At 37.8% G+C, this 22,000-nt stretch overlaps 1 protein-coding gene across 4 annotated transcripts in view; it reads right to left on the bottom strand.

Annotated features, from left to right (window-relative positions):
* Nucleotides 1-3,545: 3,545 nt before the first annotated feature.
* Nucleotides 3,546-22,000, bottom strand: part of PTPN4 (protein tyrosine phosphatase non-receptor type 4) — a 220,546-nt gene continuing 202,091 nt past the window's right edge. For 2 of the 4 annotated variants that reach the window (XM_006169570.1, XM_006169571.1), the window contains exons 23-27: nucleotides 20,312-20,458; nucleotides 18,029-18,157; nucleotides 14,533-14,681; nucleotides 12,552-12,687; nucleotides 3,546-3,764 (exon numbers count right to left, since the gene is read on the bottom strand). In XM_006169570.1, the coding sequence (XP_006169632.1) occupies nucleotides 3,678-3,764; nucleotides 12,552-12,687; nucleotides 14,533-14,681; nucleotides 18,029-18,157; nucleotides 20,312-20,458 (648 nt within the window). In that variant the 3' untranslated portion in view covers nucleotides 3,546-3,677. Of the gene's footprint in view, nucleotides 3,765-4,028; nucleotides 4,076-9,365; nucleotides 9,824-12,551; nucleotides 12,688-14,532; nucleotides 14,682-18,028; nucleotides 18,158-20,311; nucleotides 20,459-22,000 lie in introns of those variants that run through there. The other 2 variants (XM_014584589.1, XM_014584590.2) reach the window with 2 other exon arrangements.

Genomic DNA, 22,000 nt, shown 5'->3' with positions numbered 1-22,000 from the left:
TCTAATGTAAGTGAAATCTTCTAAAGATCGTCATAGTTACGAAGTGAAAACACTGCCTGAGTATGGTTTTTGAGTTGAAATAGACTAAAATTCACAAGAATTTATGACATTCACATAGGTCATCATTTACTCAAGTTTCAGTATAATACAGAGAACACTAGATTGAAGATCAGAACACTCAGGTTGTAAAAGACCAAACTCCTCAATCAATTACTACTGCTGGACCTGCTCCCTTGCCTATAATGGCAAGTGGAGATGAAATAAAATCTTTTAGGTTCCTTTCAGCTTTCAAGTGATAGTACTTGTCATGGAGACAGGAAAAAGGAAACTTTTGCCGAGATACTTGATTAGACCTCATCAAACCTCCAAGAGATGATAAACAACCCCCATAGTTTAAATAGTCCTTTCTCCTCTTCATGGGCCATTGACCTTTGTGACCATATGGTATAAATAAATTACTAAATTATCTCAGCCTCTGTCTCTCTCTCTCTATATATATATATATTAGTACTTGCAACCTTCAAGCAACTCCCTTAATAGTTTAACACTCCTTTGTATGCTTAAAGTCAGTTTTCACATAGTAAACATTCTCTTTATCCCTAATCAAAATGACCAACAATCCTCCTCTGCTATGTCCCAGCAGACCATAAAATCAAGGCTGTTTACTCTGCCTTAATTTTGAAGAGATGCATTGGTTTAACAAATACAACCAGTTTTTCTTGTCAATGTATGGTCTGTTTTTAAAATATCCCTCATCCTATCTACATAGTGCTGACATGAATCAAATGTTCAATAAAACACTTGAAATAAACATGGGAAATTCATCTGAATCAGAAAGGGAAGGTGTTCACAAACACTTCTTAGCATTTACAGACACTCCTTGATTCATCAGTATTGATTTCCACACGTCGGGATAAAAACCAGCATTGTTTTCTGTGTAGGGGTGGAGGGAAGGGGTGGCTAAAGGAGTAAAATAGTAGGTTAGATACAAGAAATTTGGCATTTTATCACACAGTATGACAGTGATATGGATGGAGTCTAGAACTACCTGATGTATGAGAAAGTAGGATTTCTAGAAACCTATTTCAATCAATAAACAGGTTAAAAAATTCTTAGGTGTGATGGATAAAGTCCTATCTGTTGGGTACACAGGGAAGCATAATTAGCACATTCATTCTAAGAAGTTGTGAAAGATAATTTATTTTAAATTTAAGTAAGATCCTAATAACTATGCCTTTAAAAAAAGTATCTTTTCTGTACATAAAAAATACTAAGAGTAGCTCTCAGATGAAAAATTCATATATGAGAAATTTCAATGTTAATTCTAAACTTCTTTTATATTGTCATTTAAAGATAGGCCTTAATGATTAAAAAGAGGCAGCAGTGCTCATTGCCAACAAATTATTGGAGTTAACCTCAGAACTGTAAACAAAGCCCTAAAATTAAAGAACTTACCAACCATGACATCTAGCTGTTTCCATGGACTTAATTATGTTTTTGTCTATTGTTGTCATATTTTATCCTTACAGTTAGAACAGATGTTATTTTTAAATTCAGGTGAAAAACAATCATCAAAACATTTATTATGTAGATCTCCATGATTTTATTTTACTTTTCAATTTATCATGATGTCAGATAGCAGCCTACATTATTACACTGACCTGTTGGTAGAGAATGTTCAAATAAAACTACTTTTATTTACTATCTTATCCTGTCTTGACTGTGAAATCATGAACCAGATAAAGAGAATTTCTCTTTGATATAAAGGTAATGTTTATCCCTCTTGAAAAAAGACAAAATATTTCATTGTGGTGATTTATTTGATATTTTAGCTATTAATGTTTAGGAGCTTAACTTCCTGAAATTTATTATCATGGTTCTTGAATATCTGAAATGACATAATTTAGATACTGAAGATTTTTTAAATGTATGTTTTGCCCCCATACTAAATGGCATTCCAAAATATCTATTTGATTTTAAACTTTATCAAGACTATACAAAAATATTCAGAAACCACTAGAAAATGAATCTCTTAACCACAATCCATATAAAATAATTGTGTAAAACAATATTTGAATAGGTGAGCAAATTTCCAAACTGGGGAATTTTAAAGTTCTGTTGACTGAAAGCCAAACAACCTGAAGAGAAAAATACATACACCCTTAACAAGAATCACATCTTCCATCAGGCTAGATAATCAAAAGTCTTACTAACACACTTCTAACTTAATAGATGCGTGTGCATATGTGTGCGCGCACACACACACATATGCATATATACTGGAGTAATTTAACTGTATACAAAAACGACAAGAAAACTCTGATTTTAGCTATTAAGGGATTATACTCAGAAAAAAGTCGATGATGTTTTATTCCTTATTTGAAGTATCTCAATCAATAGACTAGTGTGACCAAAGCTCAATATTAACTAAAAGAGTGCTGAAAAATAATAATTTAGTGACAGATAGGAGTAAATCACAATGAATTGTTCTAACTTTAGCTTAGAGTTTCAATATGTTTAAGTTTAATGCTGATGTTAGATGGCATTTTTAATGTCAGGGAGAAATAAATATAACATTTTAAGAATAAAGCATCTTTTTCAGTTGGGCTGTTAAACAGTAACCCCTGTCCCTCAGTAAAGGAATGTGCAGATTTTGAGTAATTCCATAGCAGCAGAGTGCATACTCAGTAGAACACAAATTATCTTTGCTTCTTATGGTAAAAATGCAAGTATTCAGTAAGAAACAAGTTCCTTACCCTTCTTCAACAGCGTAACTATCAATACAAGAAGCTGTTTTTTAAAATGTGAACTTACTCAAAATGCATAAAAATGTAAGAATGTATAATATACATATATACCTCCTAATGGGGTCAAATGAGTGCCTTTTTATCAGACATACAAAGACGTCTCAAGGCACTTAAGGGGTTAAGACACAATGCATGCATTCCTTTACATCAAGTATGTGAAATCACATGATTTGGAATAAGCCAACATTATGATAAATATAAGTTACATTATTAAATTCAAGAAAATTTATAGATTCATATTTATACTTTCTCTAAGATGCTGGTAAATGGACAATGTGCAGCATTTCCGGGGAACAGCAAATTCCACCTCTCTTCTTCTCAACAGCAGGTCTCTACAGGGGATGTGGAGGAAAAGATGTGCTGCATCCATAGGCAGTGTATTGGCTAATACTGAGAATGATATTGCTAAAATTTAAAAAATAAAATTTGATAATCAGCATAGTAAGTATGTGAACTACTGGAAAAGACCAGAGCTGACTCCTGGTGTTGACTTCTTTTTGCTTTCAAGATACAGGTGTATAACAGAGATGATGAGAACTCTGAGCCTTTTTTGTAGCAATTCTACCAAAAGGGGACTGCATGGCACCACCACAAAATTTCATAAATTACCCTGAACATACTCAGTTATTCACTATTTGTTCGGAGCAAAGCATGAAATAGTCTTCCAACACGAGTTATAGATTTTAAAAGAGTGACTTCTTTTAAACATAAAGTGCAACAGTGCTGAAGTTCCAGAGATTTTTTTTTTTTTTTTTTGAGTTCTTCATTGTTGTTTTTGTTGTTAGATGCCATTTTCTGCAAGCAGTATTATGGCACAGTAAATGTAACAGAAAGCAGTTTTCCAGTGCATATCCTGGGCCTCTTGCTTTCTTATTTATTTGATGATGTCACTAATGGTTTAACAAAGCCTTCTTCGTAAACTTTCAAAATAGCTTCACATACAAATCTATATTGACTCTGAAAAATAAAAAGAAAAAGAACTGGTCAGGAAAAAACCCCAGAAACCCCCCCAAATGACTAATATCGCACTTGCTTTCTTACAAAAGAAATGCAAAGTAAAACTGCACAGAAATACCATTTTTTACCAACAGATTGGCAAAAAATAAAGTTTGACAATATACTTTTGTTGGCAAAACTCACTCATTGCTAGTAGGGATATTAAAATGCTACAACCTCGTTGAGGGGGAAATCGGCAGCATCTAACAGAATGAATTAATTTACCTTTTGACCCAGCAATCTCACTTCTAGGAATCTATCCAAAAGATAAACTAGAAAAAGAAAATTGAAAGCACATATTCACAAATGAGGGTATTCATTGTCTAATTATTTACAGTAAAAACACAAACCAAATCAAACCAAAAAAAGGTAGAAACAATCCAAAACCACCAAAAGAGCCAGGGAGAGTAGTCTATGGTTTACCTTCACAATGGTATCTATTAATAACTGGGGAAAAAAGGAATACAAGTTTACCAACTACTATAGAATGAATCCAGGATAATTTGTTAAGAAAAGGCAAGGTAGATAAAAGTGTGCACATTAACTTATCTTTATAAAAGAAATGGGGAAATAAAAATATCTATTTCCATGTGTTAAAAAAAAAGTGATGGAGAAGTTATTTTGAAATGGTTTCTGAAGGAGGAGGGAGCAGGAGAGGGATAGAGACTGAATTTCATTAAATATACTTTCTTCATAGATTTTACTTTGAAACCATATAAACTTTTGGCACATAATTATGCAATTAATTTCAAAAATCTCTAAAATTAGAATATATCATAAAATAATTGATGCGTACATCTAGTCAATGGCAAAACCACATAGAGAGGAGCTATTTCAAAGGATGTAAAAATAGTCATTGGGAACCAGCAGTTAGCGTAATGGCTATGTCGCTGGACTCCCACGTAGTCGACCGCGGTTCGCGTCCCAGACCCGGTGTCTTAAACTCACGCTGGACGCGTATGTGTGCGTGCCCAAGATCCCGAGAGGAGAATGGAGGAGAAGGGATTGTGGTGTGACCATCCCCCCTGGGGGGTGATTTCTCGCTTTCTGTCTCTATGTCTCTCTCTGTCTGGTGAGCACATGCACCCTATAGCGAAAACCTCTCAAAAAAAAAAAATCATTTGGCAGTGGACTTCTTGTAGGAGATACCTAAAGGACAAAAAGCACTCCAGAAAAACTGAGAACTCTTTTCAGTAAATATGCTGCTTGTGGTGCTCATGCTTGTGGAGGTGTGGCCATTCCCTTCTGGGGGGAAGTGCTTTCTCATGTTTACTCTCTCTCTCTCCCTCATGAGCACACATGCCAGATAGCAAATTTTAAAGAAATGTATGGATTATATTTGAATCCTGATTTTAAACAACCTTCAGAAATAAAAGTCTATTATGTATGCTATGATCAGCAGTTCTACTTCTGGGTATATACCTGAAAGAAATGAAAGCCAAGACATCAAAGAGCTTTTTACACCCAGGTTCACAGCAGCATTAACAATAGCCAAAAGATGGAGGCAACCCAAGTGCTTATCAAGGAATGATGGATGAATAAAATGTGATATGTAAAGAAACAATATTCAGTCTTAAAAAGAAAGGACACGCCCCATAGCACAGCAGCTAAAGGAGCCAGCTCCCACATGCTGACCATAGCTTGAGTCCTCGTGGCTTGAAAAGCACGCCAGGGGCCAGGGGATGGTGCAGCTGTTACGTTGCTAGTGCCATATGGCAACTGCAGTTGAAGTCCTGAACCTGGTGACTTGAAACTCATGCTGGGTGCGTATTTGCCCAAGATCCAGGAGGAAAATGGAAGAGAAGAGATTGCTGTGTGGCCACCCTCAGGAGGGTGGCCACCCTCCCTGGGCAGTGTGGTCACCCTCCCTGGGGAGTTATTTCTTGCTTTCCCTCTCATTGTCTGTCTCTCTCGCTCCAGTGGGTACATGTGCTCTAAGACAAAAGTTTCTCTTAAAAAAAAAAAAAAAAAACAAAAAATGAAAAACATGCCAGAAATGTATATGTATGCACCAAAATTCCTAATGAGAAATGGAGGAAAAAGGATTACAGTGTGACTACATTCCACCGGGGGGGTGTTTTCTGCCCCCTCACCACCTTGCTGTTCTCTCTGATGAGTGCACATGGCCTCTGGCAATTAAAAATGTTACATTATGGATGAACTTTGAGGATGCTGAACTAACTGAAATTTACAGGTGAACTTTGAGGTCACTAAGCTAACTGAAATAAGCAAGTTAGAAAGACCAATACAGTATGATTCTGCCTATATGAGGTATCTAAAGTAGACAAACTCACAGAAACAAGAAGGCAGAATGATCACCAGGAACTGTGGTGAAAAGAATAGGGAGGTATTTACTGTTTAATGAATATACAGGTTTGATTTGGCAAGATGAAAAAGTTCTACAAGGGAGCCAGCAGTTAGCGTAATGGCTATGTCGCTGGATTCCCATGTAGTCGACCGTGGTTCGCGTCCCAGACCCAGTGGCTTAAAACTCACACCGGGCGCGTGTGCGTGCATGCCCAAGATCCTGAGAGGAGAATGGAGGAGAAGGGATTGTGGCGTGAACATCCCCTCTGGGGGGTGATTTCTCGCTTGCTGTCTCTCTGTCTCTCTCTGTCTGGCAAGCGCACGTGCCCTGTGGCGAAAATCTCTCAAAAAAAATAAAAAATAAAAAAAGTTCTACAGATTAGTTGCATAATATGAATATACTTAACACTATGAAACTGTATACTGAAAAATGGTTAAGATGGTAAATTTTTTGTATATTTTATCACAGTTTGGATTAAGAAACCTAATATGTATGAACATAGATCTAAAACCTTAAGAAAATGCTAGCTGGCCAAATCAAGCAGTTTATAAAATGAGTTATACACTATGTCCAAATGAGATTTATCTCAGAAATGTAATAAGGTTAAATATTCAAAATTCAGTTGATGTAATATACCACCTTAAAAGAATAAGACCATAAATAAATAAATGAATGAATGAGCTCTGCATTTGATCTGCATTTTATCATCCCAAATGCAGAAACAGCATTTGGCAAGAATACCTTTTTAATGGTAACACTCAATAAAGTAGTAACAGAGGGAACTTGTTCAAACTTAAAAGGAGCATTAAAGAACTCCTGGCTGACCTGTTACTTAGCAGTGAAAAACTGTAAGTTTTCTCCCTAAGATCAGGTACATGCCAAGTTTTCTGGTTTTACCACTTCTTTTTTTTTAAATTATTTTACTTAATTTTATTTATTTATTAACTTATTTTTTTAATTTGACCAGAGACGGACAGAGAGAGAAAGTGAGAAAGCAAACCACCAGGTCTGGGATTTGAACCATGGTTGGTCATGTGGGAGTCCAGTGCCCCTAACCACCATGCCACCTGCCGGCCTGGTTTTACCACTTCTATTCAACATTGTACTGAAGATTCTTGCCAGGATAGTTAACCAATAAAAGAAAAGGTAGGGTGGGTGGAGAATAGGCACCTAAGACTAAAAAAGAATGAGTAAATGATTTCTACTTGAGGATGATTTGATCTTAGAAATTTGAGAATCCCAAGAAATTCACTCCATCCACCAGAAAGCTATTGTTCAGTAAATGGGATCAGCAAGGTTTATTTAACTCTTCATTTATTTTAATTTGACCAGAGAGGGACAGAGTGAGTGAGAGAGAAAGAAAAAAATCAAGCTGCCAGGACTGGTACTCTAAACTATGCATGGTCAGCCATGTGGGAGTCCAGCATCCTTAACCACTACACCACCTGCCAGCCTGATAAAGGATCAATATTAAAATTAACTGTATTTCTGTATCTTAGCAATAAATAGTCCTTAAATGAAATTGAAAACAACTCCATTTACAATATAGCATCAAAAAACCAAAATACTTAGGAATAAGTTTTTCAAAAGAATTACAACATATACATGCTAAAAATGACAAATCACCATTGGAAGAGACTAAAGACCTGAATAAATAAAAAGACAATCCTGTGCTCATGGTTTGGAAGATGTAAAGTATTAATATGGCAATTCCCTACTTGATCTACAGATTCAATGCAATTTTTTTTTTTGAGAGGTTTTTGCTATAGGGCGTGTGCGCTCGCCAGACAGACAGAGAGACACATAGAGACAGAAAGCGAGAAATCACCCCCCAGGGGGGATGGTCACGCTGCAATCTCTTCTCCTCCATTCTCCTCTCGGAATCTTGGGCATGCACGCACATGTGCCCGGTTTTAAGCCAGTTTTAAGCCACCGGGTCCAGGACGTGAACCACGGTCGACTACATGGGAGTCCAGCAACATAGCCATTATGCTAACTGCTGGTCCCTCAATGCAATTTTTTTAAAAAAGAATCATTTATTTATTTAATTCCATTTGTTATTGTTAGTTTTTAGTGTTTTTTTTTTTTATTTGACCGAGAGAGAGAGAGAGAGAGAGAGAGAGAGAGAGAGAGAGAAAGGGAAAGCGAGAAAACAAGCAACCAGGTCTGGGACTTGAACCATGGTCTGCCATGTGGGAATCCAGTGCCCATATCCACCACACTGCCTGCTGGTCCCAGATTCAGTGCAATTTCTTTTTCTTTTTTAAGAATTTTTTTCCTCTTTAATAATTACTTTTTTATTTAATTTTATTTATTCATTTATTCTTAATTTGAGCAAAGAAAGACACAGAGAGAGAGAGAGAAAGAGAGGGAAACTGAGAAAGCAAGCCACCAGGTCTAGGACTTGAACCATGGTCAGCCATGTGGGAGTGTCCAGCACCTTAGCCACCATGCCACTTGTGGGTTCCCAGATTCAATGCAATTTCTATAAAAATCCTATTTTAGCTTGTTTAGTTTTTTTTGCCATACGACATGTGTACTCATCTGAGATAGACAAAGAGAGAGGAAAAGTGAGAAATTGCCCTTTAAGGGGATGGCCACGTTGCAATCCCTTCTCCTGATTATTTTCTCAGATATTGGAAATGCATGCACATGTGCCCAGCATGTTTTTCAAGCCATGGGGTTCAGGACTCCAACCATGGAATTGGCCATGTGGGATTCAGTGCCTTAAATACCACGCCACCTGCTAGGAGCCTGGTTGCCTTTTTTTTTTTTTTTTAAGAATTATTTTATTTATCTGTGTTTTTTTTTTAAAATTTATTTTAATTGGACCAGAGAGGGATAGAGAGAAAAAGAGAGAGAAAAGGTGGGAATGCAAGCTGCCAGGTCCAGGACTTGAACTGTGTAGTTCATGTGGGAGTCCAGAGCCCTTAACTATCATGCTAACTACCACTCCACCTCCTCACCCCCCAAATGGGTTGCCTTTTATAAGAAAGGACAGATTCTAAAATTCATATGGAAATGCAAAGAACTCAGAATGCTTAAGACACTCTTTAAAAACAAAAACAGAGAGGCTTACATTTCCTGTTTTATTTATTTTTACTATTTTAACTTTATTTAATTAATTATTTTATTTTATTATAATTTGACCAGAGAAGGACAGGGGGAGAGAAAAAGAGAGAGAGAGAAAGTGAGAAAGCGAGTCACCAGTTCCAGGACTCAAACTGTGGTCAAACATTTGGGAGTCTAGTGCTCTTACCCACCACGCTACCTGCTGGCCCCACATTTCCTGTTTTAAACTTTACAACCATGCTATAGTAATTAAGGCAGTGTGGTTTGGTCTATGCACTAACATAGTTTTTATTATATTATGCTTGCAATTTTCTAATTCTTAAATGAAAATCTAAGAAAAGATAGGCACTTACTAGATAATGGGTCAATCTGCTTCATGTAACCATATTATCACCAACAATGCCAATTGTTTTCAAAAAGATCTTTATTCATGATAGAGCACATGCATGCACATGAGAAAGCAGATATGAACCCTCTTCATAAGATTTAGTCACACTGTGATCTTCTTCCTCCAGTCCTCCAGTCTGCTGAATCTTGGGCACTTACATGCCCACCTGGCATGATTTCACGATGACCAGACCAGGGACCTGAATTGCAGTTGCCATGTAGGATCCAATTTCTCTTGAGTGGGGTATTACTGCTGCATTATGGAGCCAACACAACAATGCCGACATTTCACAATAGCTTAACTGATATAGAAAATCATTTAAACACCAATTCAAAAATGTCATTATTACTCTCTTGATTCCTGAAGTATAATTAGTGATCAGTGGGGAATACAATAAACAAGTAGCTTAACTTCTATTATTTTTTATTATTGTTGCAATTTAAGTTTTTATGTAAAAAAACAAAGGCAATTTCATCATGACTGTTTCAGTGAAAGCAGTTCTATTAGTTCTTCTGGAGGCCAGCCGGTGTGTGGTGGTTAATATGCTAGATTCCCACATGGCTAACCATGGTTCGAGTCCCAAACCTGGTGGCTTGAAAAATCACAATAAATTAAAAAAAAAAAATCTCCTGTCTGGGGTAACTATCATTCTTAGCATACTACCTGACTAAGTAAAACAGAGAAAGTTCCTCTGGATCTGTTTTTTAAAAATTTTTATTTAATTCCATTTGTTATTATTTTAAAATTTGACTAGAGAGAGACAGAGAGAAAGGGAAAGGGAAAGGGAGAAAGCAAGCTGCCAGGTCTGGGACTCAAACTGTGTAGGCCATGTGGAAATCTAGCACCTTTAACCACTATGCCACCTGCTGGACCCCTCCATATCTATTTAAGAACTCAAAATTAAAACACGATAGTAGGCAAGTTGCATATTGGCGATTTTTTTTTGTTGTTCTGTAAAAGGCCTCATATTAAATATTTTAGAAATTGTAGGCCATGGGACCAGCAGATTGTATAATGGTTATGTTGCTGGACTCTCAAGTAGTTGACCATGTTTTGAGTTCTGGACCTGGTAGCTTAAAACTCGTATCAGGTGCATATGTGTGTGTGCCCAAAATCCCAAAAGGAGAATGGAGAAGAGTTTGTGGTGTGGCCACCACCCCAGGGGGTGAATGCTCAGTTTCTGTTTCTGTCTCTCCAGCAGGCGCACGTGCCCTTTAGCAAAAAAACTACATTAAAAAAAAAAAAAGGGATCTACTTGCCCTTACAACCTTGTTCTACCCATTTGGCTCCAATTAGCTTCAGCTAATGAAAATACATTACAACAAACTCTGGTTAGCCATTGCTGTTTCTAATGACATAATCTGTGAGTTTTTAGCCCATGAAAGTAAAGACATTGGGAATTAAGTTATAGTATCTTCTGTGGGGCTGAGAAATTAATTGCAGGCATCTGGGCTCACTTCCTTTAAGATTTGTGATTTCTATTTAACTAATAAATCTTGACATAATTGAAGCACTATAAACTCCCTATGTTGGGCTTTGTGAGGAATTTCTGATCATACCCTTGGTTCAGCTGAGTAAGAAAATGCTTCAGCTTTAAACTGTATTGTAGTTTATTTGCACTTAATGTTGTATGAATATACTGAATTGTTAAAACACTAATACAAGAGAATTTCTTTAGGATTTTATTAAAGGATGCAAGTTTAAAAAAAAATGGGAGTGTAATGGTTACGTCACTGGGCTGTCACGTAGTCAATTGTGGTTCGAATCCCAGACCAGTGGCTTGAAACTCATGCCAGGTGCATGTGTGTGCATGCCCAAAATCCCAAGAGGAGAATGGAGGAGAAGGGATTCTGGAATGTCCATCCTTTTTTTTTTTTTTTTGAGAGATTTTCGCTATAGGGCGCGTGCGCTCGCCAGACAGAGAGAGACGTAGAGACAGAAAGCGAGAAATCACCCCCCAGGGGGGATGGTCATGCTGCAATCCCTTCTCCATTCTCCTCTCGGAATCATGGGCACGCACACACATGGGACGCAAACTGTGGTCAACTACGTGGGTGTCCAGTGACATAACCGTTACGCTAATTGCTGGTTCCCTGGAATGTCCATCCTTTCTGGGGGATGATTTCTCACTCTCTGTCTCTTTGTCTCTGTCTCTCCAGTGAGTGCATGTACCCTATATAAAAAAAAAATCCTTTTAAAAAAAAAAAAAAAAAAAGAAAGAAATTACGGCCTATATGGTATCTTTTGCAACATCTTTTTAAAAAGAATTATTTAATTTTACTTATATTATTATTACTATTTAATTTGCTATAGGGTGCGTGTGTGTGTGTATGTGTGTATGAAAGAGAGAGAGAGGGAGAGAGGGAGGGAGAGAGAGAGAGAAAATGAGAAAGTAAGCCTCCAGGTCTGGGACTCAAATCATGGTCAGTCACATGGGAGTTCAGTGTCTTAACCACCACACCACCTGCTGGCCCCGTGTTGCAACTTAACTCTGCTGTTGTAGTTTGAAAGAGACACAGACAACACATTAACAGATAAACATGGTTGTGCTTAGAATCACAAAAACAGCAGCAGGCTGGATTTAGTTCATGGGCAGTATTTTTTTGACTCTTGTTCTGGGCACTATTAGCTCCTGGCAAAGGAATCAAAATGATAAAATTATGAATTTGAAGGGTCAGCCTGTGGCTTTGTGGTTAAGGGAGATAGATCCCATGTAGCTGGGTGTATAGTTTGAGTTCTGGATCCAATGGCTTGAAAAACATGCTGGTCATGTGTGTGCATATGTCCCAAATCTGAAAGGTGAGAGAAATGGAGAAGGGATTGCAGTGTGAGGGAGGTGCTTTTTCCCTCTCCCACTCTCCTTGTCTCTCTCTGGTTAGTGCATGCATTCTCTGGCAAATAAAACCAAATATAATACACAATAAGGTAACAGAAATGATCATGCAAAGATACATAGTTGTACATGAAATATGGTACTTACAGGTGTTTGGATCATCATAGCTCGTTGATCTCTCATTGTTCTTACAATGTCTAGTGGATAAACTGGTTGATTGCATTCAATGAGACACATGGCTGTTTCCATAGTAATAAGAACCCCAGTCCTTCCAATTCCAGCACTGAAAATAATGAACACAGTTAAGGTCTAACTGATCAAATTTCTTGTAGCTTTTGTGTGGAACATTTAAGTATTGAATCATAATATAGAATCATTTTAGTACTTTATATTACCAAAGTAGCAGACCAATGACAAAATACTTTAAGACAGTAGAAAAAATACACTTTTAATCAACTCAGTACAGATTAAATGATTTATCCTCTTCCCATTGTGAGTTAGAGAAATGCTATTTCAAAAGAGCTACATTTGGGTCCTTAAAATATGAACAAGGTATAAAAGCTTAGAATTACAAAATAAATTATGAATGTACAAAAGAAAAAAATGTATGTTCTCAAATTATACAGTTTCTAAAACAATGTTAACTTTAATGACACTTTACTACTGAGACAATCACAGACAACTCTTCGAAGTATAACTCGTGAACATTAATGTAGTAGCTACATGGGGAGTTAGAATATAAAATGGTCACAGGTGTTTTGCTATTCTTGCCACTTTGCCTCTCAGATATTTGGTCTACAGTCTGAGTGATTTGAAAATCTACTCTCAAAATGTGCTGGAGAGGATAAAGATAAAATATATCCTTTGAGTTAACCACTTAACAAAGGTAGCTATGATTGGGAGGGAATACTTTTGTCTCCTAATCACTGCATCAGTAGCAGTGAAGGCTGGAGTCATTGTGCTTAGCTGTCAGAGGACAAGAGAGAACCTAGGTCTGATAAGGAGAGGAAGATTAGCCTACCACTGTGATCTCTCTTTAGTGGTATATACTGTAATGACATTTGGTAAGGCCATTCCAAGAGAGGTTGAGTATTCAATGAATATCCATGAAGAACCATTCAGGCAAGGAGGGGAGGGAGGGAACCTAAATTTTTGGCTATCTAATGCCTAGTCTAAAGTCTAAATGTATTCCCCAAATTTCTATGTTGAAACTTAATGGCCAATGTCACAATTTTAAATAGGTAGTACCTTTGGGGGTGATTAAATCACGAGCGTACAGACCTCACAGATGGGAGGAGGAGTCTTAGAAAGGGTTTGAGGACATGGATCCATCCCTTCTATCTCTTACCATGTGAGGACACAGAATTTGCCCCTCCTGAGGATGCAGTAACAAAGTACCACGATGGAGGCAGAGAGCAGCTTTCACTAGACACTGAATCTTTGGGCAACTTTCAATCTTAGATTTCCAGTCACCAGAATTTTGAGAAAAAAATTTCTGTTCTCTATAAATGATCCTGTCTTATGTATTTTGTTAACAGCAATAGAAACAAACTAAGCCTACAGTAGCATATTTCATCAAATCTAAGTTACCATCGATTATAGGACATGTTCCAATTTTGGAGATGTTAAAATATGAACAGGAAGAGCTTCTGAGAATCACTTCAATAGGTATTACTTTCATATCTTACTATAAAGTTTCTGCCAATTATATGTTAGAACATACCCTTTGCCTTCTATCTTCAGAGGGCAGCTTTGAACTTTAATTATCACAGCTATATTCACAACATAAGGACAAAAGAAAGTATGCATTCTCTTTCAAATTTTTCTGGACTGTTTTTTTAAGTTTTTTTTTTTTGGCTATAGGGTATGTGTTCACCAGAGAGAGAGGAAAAGTGAAAAATTACCTCTAGGGAATAAAACCATGTGACAATCCCTCCTCCTCCAGTCTCCTCTTGGGATATTGGGCATGCACGCACATGTGCACAAGGGTCTGGGACTTGAAATGTGTAGTTGGCCAAGTGGGATCCAGCCACCTTAACCTGTATGACATCTGCTGGCCCACATAGTCTCTTTTTAAAATGACATTGCTAGTCAATTATCCATTCATAAAAGACAAGAAATAAAATACCTGCAATGAACAACAATAGGTTCTTCCTTGCCAGCCCTCTTACTTCGTACATGACAAACAAAATCCAAAAAGTCACTTGAATCATCAGGGACTCCATGGTCAGGCCAGGCTATATACTGGATCTGAGTGAGTTGACGACTCTCATTTTTCTATGTGCAAACCAAAAATTATACACTGTAATTTAGGAATTATCTTTAAAATACAAATATTTATGTCATTTTAATTTTAGAAGGCAAGCAAAAGCACCTTCTCCTGCCTTCCAAAAAAGTAACATATTCTTATTAAAACTCATAATACCAAAGAAAAGAGACCATTTTATAGAAACGGCTGTATCCATTTAAGTACGAGCTACTTACACCAATACCTTTTCTATAACTCAATTCCTATGTGTAAGAAGTATTTTAAAGATGATAATCAAATGAACAAGCAGAAACAAACTAAGATCATAGAAATCCTTGAAGAAAACTTGAACTATTAGATACACAAAAATGGTAAGGAAAAAAAAATTTTTTTTTGAAAAAGTTGGCTAAACCTTTTGTTAACACAGATGACATTTTGGAAATTAGAAAAAGGAAATCTGTAATTAAGTCTAGATTAAAAACCTACAGATTATAAAAATACCAAGTCAAATTAAGGGATTAACTTTTTGGAGTCAATGGTTTGACATGATGGAGAAAATAAAAGCATTGGATTTAGATATATCTTGGTTCAAATACTGACTCCTATCAACTATGGCATTTAATACTTCAGAGCCTCATTTCCTTTCATTGAAAAATAAAAGTTGGGACCAGCAGTTGGCGTAATGGCTATGTTGGTGGACTCCCACGTAGTTGACAGTGTTCGAGTCCTAGACCTGGTGACTTAAACTCATGCTGGGCGTGTATGTATGTGTGCCCAAGAGCCCAAGAGGAGAATGGAGAAGGGATTGTGGCGTAGCCATTCCCCCTGGGGGGAGATTTCTTGCTTTCTGCCTCTCTGTGTCTTTTGGGCAAGTGCACATGCCCTACAGCAAAAACCTCTCCAAAAGAAAAAAAAAAGAGAAAATAAAATAAGATTTTTAACTCAAAGGGACAATCTGAATGTTGAAAATACTCCATGGGAGAACCTGTAAATGACCCCCCTCTTGGATAGGTAGCACCATATGCTCAAAGATAGGTAGCTAAAGTCATTCAAAACTATAACACTATAACTATTGCCACTTACTTTAAGGGAGCTTCCTGAAAAGATGATCAAAGTAAAAGGAAATCATGACTTAGGATAATGTCTATCTATCCATTATCCAGTCATTCACATACATATTTTTTTAATGTCAGCAAATTTGTTTTCTCAATTATATTGGCTCGAACTTTAAAAATTCATTTGTCTTAGCTGGTTTTGAGGGTGTGCAAAGAAGAGCTACTATGGTTCCAGCCACAGCAGGGCAAGTGCTAGGTCAGTGCTGCAAGATGCTGGAGCCATTAAAGAGGCTCAGATTCTACACTGACATGAACAAGTCATGTGTGCTACAGATCTTACAGATCTGACTGAGGGAAGGATAATGACATGGCCAGACCAGGTTGAGGATGTCTATCTCTCTCTAATGGAAAAAACCTAACAAAACAAACACATAAAATAAAACCTACAAAAAAAATTAAAAGGTACCATGATGGCATAAAAAACTGCCACAGAGGGGCCAGCAGGTGTTGTGGTGGTTACAGGTGCTGGACTCCCACATGGCTGACCATGATTGGAGTCCCAGACCTGGCAGCTTGCTTTCTCACTTTCTCTCTCTCTCTGTACATCTCTGGTCAATTTAAAATAAATAAATAAATACGGCGAAAAGAAAAGAAAAGAAAAAAAAATTGCCATGGATAATCTGTAAGTTGAGTAGAACAAAAAGATGGCACTGAAGATAAGCATTATTTTACACAAACACACATCACCTATCTTTTATTACCTATTTGGGAAATGCATGACTGTGTAATTGGCTTGTCCTGTTGTAGTAGACCACGAGCCATGTGGTATAGGTCCCTAAACCCTAAATTGATTCTCATGGAACCCATATCCCACAAACTTTTGAAATTCAACTTTCCATTTTCTATAACTTCAGCTTCATTCAATGTCAGGGTCCATTTCTACAAACTAGCACAACTCTGGCTCCTTCCTTTTGGTCACTTTTCTCTTTTAAATTTACTCTTGGAGTAGGAGTATGGTTCCCATTTCCAGACGGCTAACCCACTGTGGGTGAGGCTTGTCTCTGGCTAGTCCTGCTTGCACTTCTCCCACAGGACCTTCCTATTTTGGGCCCCTCCAGAACCAAAGGTGGCTGGACTACTGAGCTGCAGGCAGAGAAAGCAGCACGTACTGTCTAGCAGTCTGAAAGGACTGGTAGCACAATGCCCTCTACATACATCTTCAAACAGGGGGACTAGGTCATCATTAATTAATCAGTTTCCAGTTTTGATTTTTGACGCAGAAGCCAGTGGGGATGATAGGAAGAAATAAGAGCTAACTATGAGAAAGCTAGTCTGTTTGATGTCAGACAGACTGCCTGTGACCTTTTCCTCAATACTGAGGACTATAAATTTGCTCTCCTCTTTTGAAAAAGAAATAGTTGTTTTCAATTTTTTTTTCTATTTCCAGACATACCCTAATATTTTACTGATTTTATGTGGAGTAAGAATTTTTTTTATAACCAAAGATGTCCCTAGCATAACTACTATGACTAAGCAAAGGAGAAATAGCATTAAGTATTACTTATCAGGCTCATTTTTCACTAACCATTCACTAAACATTCATGTTTAGCTGTAAAAATTAGGAAAACATTTACTACATAATAGGAGGATACTTTTTCTTTTTTTTTAAAGAGAGATTATTGCTATAGTGTACATGCTATTGCTAGAGAGACAAAGAAGGAGAAAGTGAGAAATGACCCCCCCGGAGGGGATGGCCACACCACAATCCCTTCTCCTTTTCATTCTCTTCTTGGGATTTTGGGCACATAAGCAAACATGCCTGGTGTGAATTTCAGGCCACTGGGTCTGGGCCTTGAACCATGGTCAGCCATGTGGGAGTCCAGTGCCTTAACAACTGCACCACCTACTGGTCCCTGAGAATACTTTTTTTTTTTTTAAACACTTATTTAGTTTAAGTAATTATTATTCTTCAATTTGATCAGAGAGAGAGAGAGAGAGAGAGCGAGAACGAGAGAGAGGGAAAAAGTGAGGGAGAGAGGAAGAGAGAGAAAGAGGGAGAGTGAGAAAGCAAGCCACCAGGTCTGGGATTTGAACCATGGTTGACCATGTGGGAGTCCAGTACGTTACCCACCACACCACCTGCCAGCCTCCCTGAGAATACTCTATAAAATTCCAATATAACCCAATGAAACAGACAAATAGTTTATATTTTTTAGCAATACTTCCTAGTAACCAGTACTCAGATTAAAAAACATTTTCAGCTTTCAATGTCCTTACCTTGAACACAACAGTTCTAATTAATGACTACCCTGCCTTCTTACCTCTTGGTTAAATAGTGTCATCTTTCTGAAGATATAGGCAGTGTTTCCTTCTTCTGAGTGGCAGGTGACTTGGTAGCACCCGTAGGATGAACTTCCTGTGGGTTCTGGCCAATATTGATGACATTTAACCTGACATCAATGGAATTAAATAAATAAAATTATATATATTCTCCAATAAAAAAATTATCATCTTTTTTTGGCAGGATATAGGATACATGCACTTCCCAGAAAGAAGGCAGAGAGGGAAAATAGAAAGCACCCCTTGGGAGAAATGGCCAGGACATAATTCCTTTTCCTATAGTCTCCTCTTGGGATTTTTGGTTAAGCATGTGTATGTCCTTGGTGTGATTTTCAAGCCACCAGGTATCAGACTTGAATCACAGAATTGGCCATGTGAGATCCAGTGCCTTAACCTCCATTCCAACTGCTAGTTCAAGTTCTCCAATTTTTAAAATATGTGTGTGTGTACATTTTTACATTTTTGCCATAGGGTGTGTATACTTGCCAGAGACAGAGTGAGGGAAAGTGAGAAATCAACCCCCATGGGGGATGGCCATGTTGTAATCCCTTGTCCACTCTACTCCAGGATTTTGGGCACACATGTAAAAGCATTCAGTGTGATTTTCAAGCCATTGGGGTCTAAGACTCAAATCATGGTTGGCCAGGGAGGAATCGAGTATCTTAACCACTCTGCCACCTGCTGGCCCTAAAATGCTTTACTTTTAAAAGAACTTTCAAAAACCCTTAACTAGACCTATCAACTATTAACAGTTTTTTCTTTATTGCTTTTTTTCCCTTTGTAATAATAAGTAATCTGGGGACCAGCAGATGGCATAATAGTTATGTCGCTGAACTCCCACATAGACTGCAGTTTGAGGCCTGGACCTGGCAGCTTAAAACTCATACTGGATGCGTGTGTGTGCATGCCCAAGATTACAGGAGAATGGAGAGCGGATTGTGGTGTGGCCACCCCCGCTGAGGGTGGGGGTGATTTCTTTCTTTCTGTTTCTCTGTTTTACCCTCCTATTTGTCCTTCCCTACCAAAGACCTTAGCAGCCTCTGGACTACTTTCTGTCTCAACAATGTGGCTAGTCTGGACATTTCATATCAATGTATTCAGAAAACATGTGAACCTATCTTTTTACTTAGAAAAATGTTTTCTAGGCTTTTCAATATGTAGCATGTATCAGCACTTCATTCCTTTTTATTACCAAAAATATTCAACTGCATGAACATAACATATTTGGTACATTTGGGCTAGTTCCACTTTTTGGCTATTCTGAATAATGTTATGAATGCTTGCTTAAAAATTTTTGTGTGGAGGTATCTTTTCAACTCTCTTGGGTATATCTAGGAATAAAACTGTTGTGCTATAATGACTCTATCTATACTTAACCTTTTGAGGAACTAAACAACTGTTTTCCAAGGTGGCTATTACCATTTTACAAACCTATCAGTGCTAGCAGAGATTCCAGGATTCCATTTTCTTCCCATCAATACTTAAATATCTGTTCATTTTAATCATCCCACCAAACATAAAAGGAGTATCTCACTATGGTTTCGATTTGCATTTCCTTGATGATTAATAATGTTGAACATTTTCCCATTTGTTTATTTGCCATTAGTTTATCTTCTTTGGAGAACTGTCTATTTAGATATTTTGCCCATTCTTTAATTTGGTTACTTGCCACTTCACTGTTGAGTTTTAAGAGTTCTTTGTATACTCTAGATATAAGCTCCTTATCAGATATATCTTAATCCTTTTAAATAATAATGGCTAACATTTATGTCACATTTATTTTGTTTTTCTGTTTTTTAAGGTTTTTGCCATAGGGTATGGGTGTTCACTAGAAGGAGAGGGAGAAAAAAAGTCAGAAATCACCCTCAAGGAGGGATGGCTACACTGCAATCCCTTCTCCTCCATTCTCTTCTTGAGATTTTGGGTGCGTGCGCGCACGCGCGCGCACACACACACACACACACACACACACACACACAAACACACACACTGTGAATTTTCAGGTTGTCAGATTCAGGACTCAAACTGCACAGACAGCTACGTAGGATCGAGTGCCTTAACGTCCATGCTGTCTGCTGGCCCCCGTGTTCTTTGGTTTTAAGCACTTAACCATGATTTAAATAACGAAATCATAAGAAACGTTAAGTTTGAAGGTTACAGGAGACATAAGATCAATGTGAACACTTTGACTATACATACAATGTAATCTAGAAAAAAGGAAAAAAAAAAGCCCAAGCAATGTGTAAAATTCAACTATGACTTACTCTGCCACGTTCAACTTGTGTCGTCAACATTACAACCATGGAGGAGCCTTGCTCCCAAGTCATTCGCCAAAAATCTGTACAAGTGTGTGGCAATGGCCCTTGACAAGCAATGTACTGATTTATTATGCTAGAAGAAGGAATTTCCATCTAAAAAAGAAAAGGACATAAAAATAAAATCATTTATATTATTTCATTTTACTATGGTCAGGCACATGAAAACTTATCCACTAATTTTTAAACAAACACAATTAATTTCTCCTTCCCTTTTTCAGAGAGACAGAGAGAGCAAAAGCAAAAAGGCACTGTCCATGGCAGATGGTCACATCATGAGCCCTTCTTCATTTCTTCTTCCTTTCTGGATTTTAGTCATGCACGCGTACACACACACACACACACACACACACACACACACACTTTGAGTGTTTCTCAAATTGCTGAGTCCAAGGACCTGAACTGCTCAGTCAGCTACGTGGCATCCAGCTGCCTCAACCACCATGCCAACAGCTGGTCCAAATACAATGAATCTCAATAAACTACGGACAGTAAAACAAATCTTTATCACCGATTTCTTATTTTATGTGTTGAAGACATTTCTTGGCAACTTACAGTGTTTATACTTGTTTATTGTTCAATTAGTAGAAATGAAAATTTAAATTATTTTCCAAAACATTATTATTATGCTTTTAAAAACAGCTTTAGAGAGAATACTGTTACAGAGGCAGAGACTTGGCAAAGAAATTAAAATATATATATATATATATCAATAAACTGTATATTGATAAACTATTTTAAGATCACTTGGACACGCTGTGATCGTCCCTTGAAGCCAGGCACGTTCTAACATGTCTGCAGTGTTCAGGTCAACAAGGGAGGCAAACTCTGGTCCTTTCACATATGGCTCCAAAACTGTGCAACAGTGATCTACTGCCTGCAGCACTGTGGTAGGCCATAAAATTTCTTTAATTTTAATGGCTCTCCTGTGCAAATATATCAAAATATATTTAACACACACTGAAGTTACTGCTAATATATCTGCTACCACCAAGGCTAAGCTGAATACTTTTGTAATCCTAACATTTTGTACATATGTAGAAACACACATATACACACACATATATGTGTATACACACACACAAAAATTTTTTTTTAAAGAGAGATTTTTGCTATAGGGCACATGTGCTTGCTGGAAAGACAAAGAGACAAAAAGCAAGAAATCACCCCCTGGGGGGATGGACACAAAGCAATCCCTTCTTCTCCATTCTCCTTTTGGAATTTTGGGCATACATGCACACATGCCCAATGTGAGTTTCAAGCCAACAGGTCTAGGACTCAAACTGTGGCCGGCCCTGTGGGAGGGAGTCCAGCAACATAACCATTACACCATCTGCTGGTCCCAGGAGAAACACACTTATATGGGCACTAAGAAGAATAAAAAATGCTGGATCGGGAACCAGCAGTTAGCATAATGGCTATGTTGCTGGATTCCCACGTAGTCAACCGCAGTTCTCGTCCCAGACCCGGTGGCTTAGAACTCACGCCGGGCGTGTGTGCGTGCGTGCGTGCCCAAGATCCCGAGAGGAGAATGGAGGAGAAGGGATTGCGGCGTGACCATCCCACCTGGGGAGAGATTTCTAGCTTTCTGTCTCTCTGTCTCCCTCTGTCTGTCTGGTGAGCGCGTGCGCCCTATAG

Source organism: Tupaia chinensis, unplaced genomic scaffold (genome assembly GCF_000334495.1).
Source record: "Tupaia chinensis unplaced genomic scaffold, TupChi_1.0 Scaffold147282_1, whole genome shotgun sequence".
Taxonomy (NCBI): Eukaryota; Metazoa; Chordata; class Mammalia; order Scandentia; family Tupaiidae; genus Tupaia; species Tupaia belangeri.
This window is presented reverse-complemented; position numbering and strand designations above follow the sequence as displayed.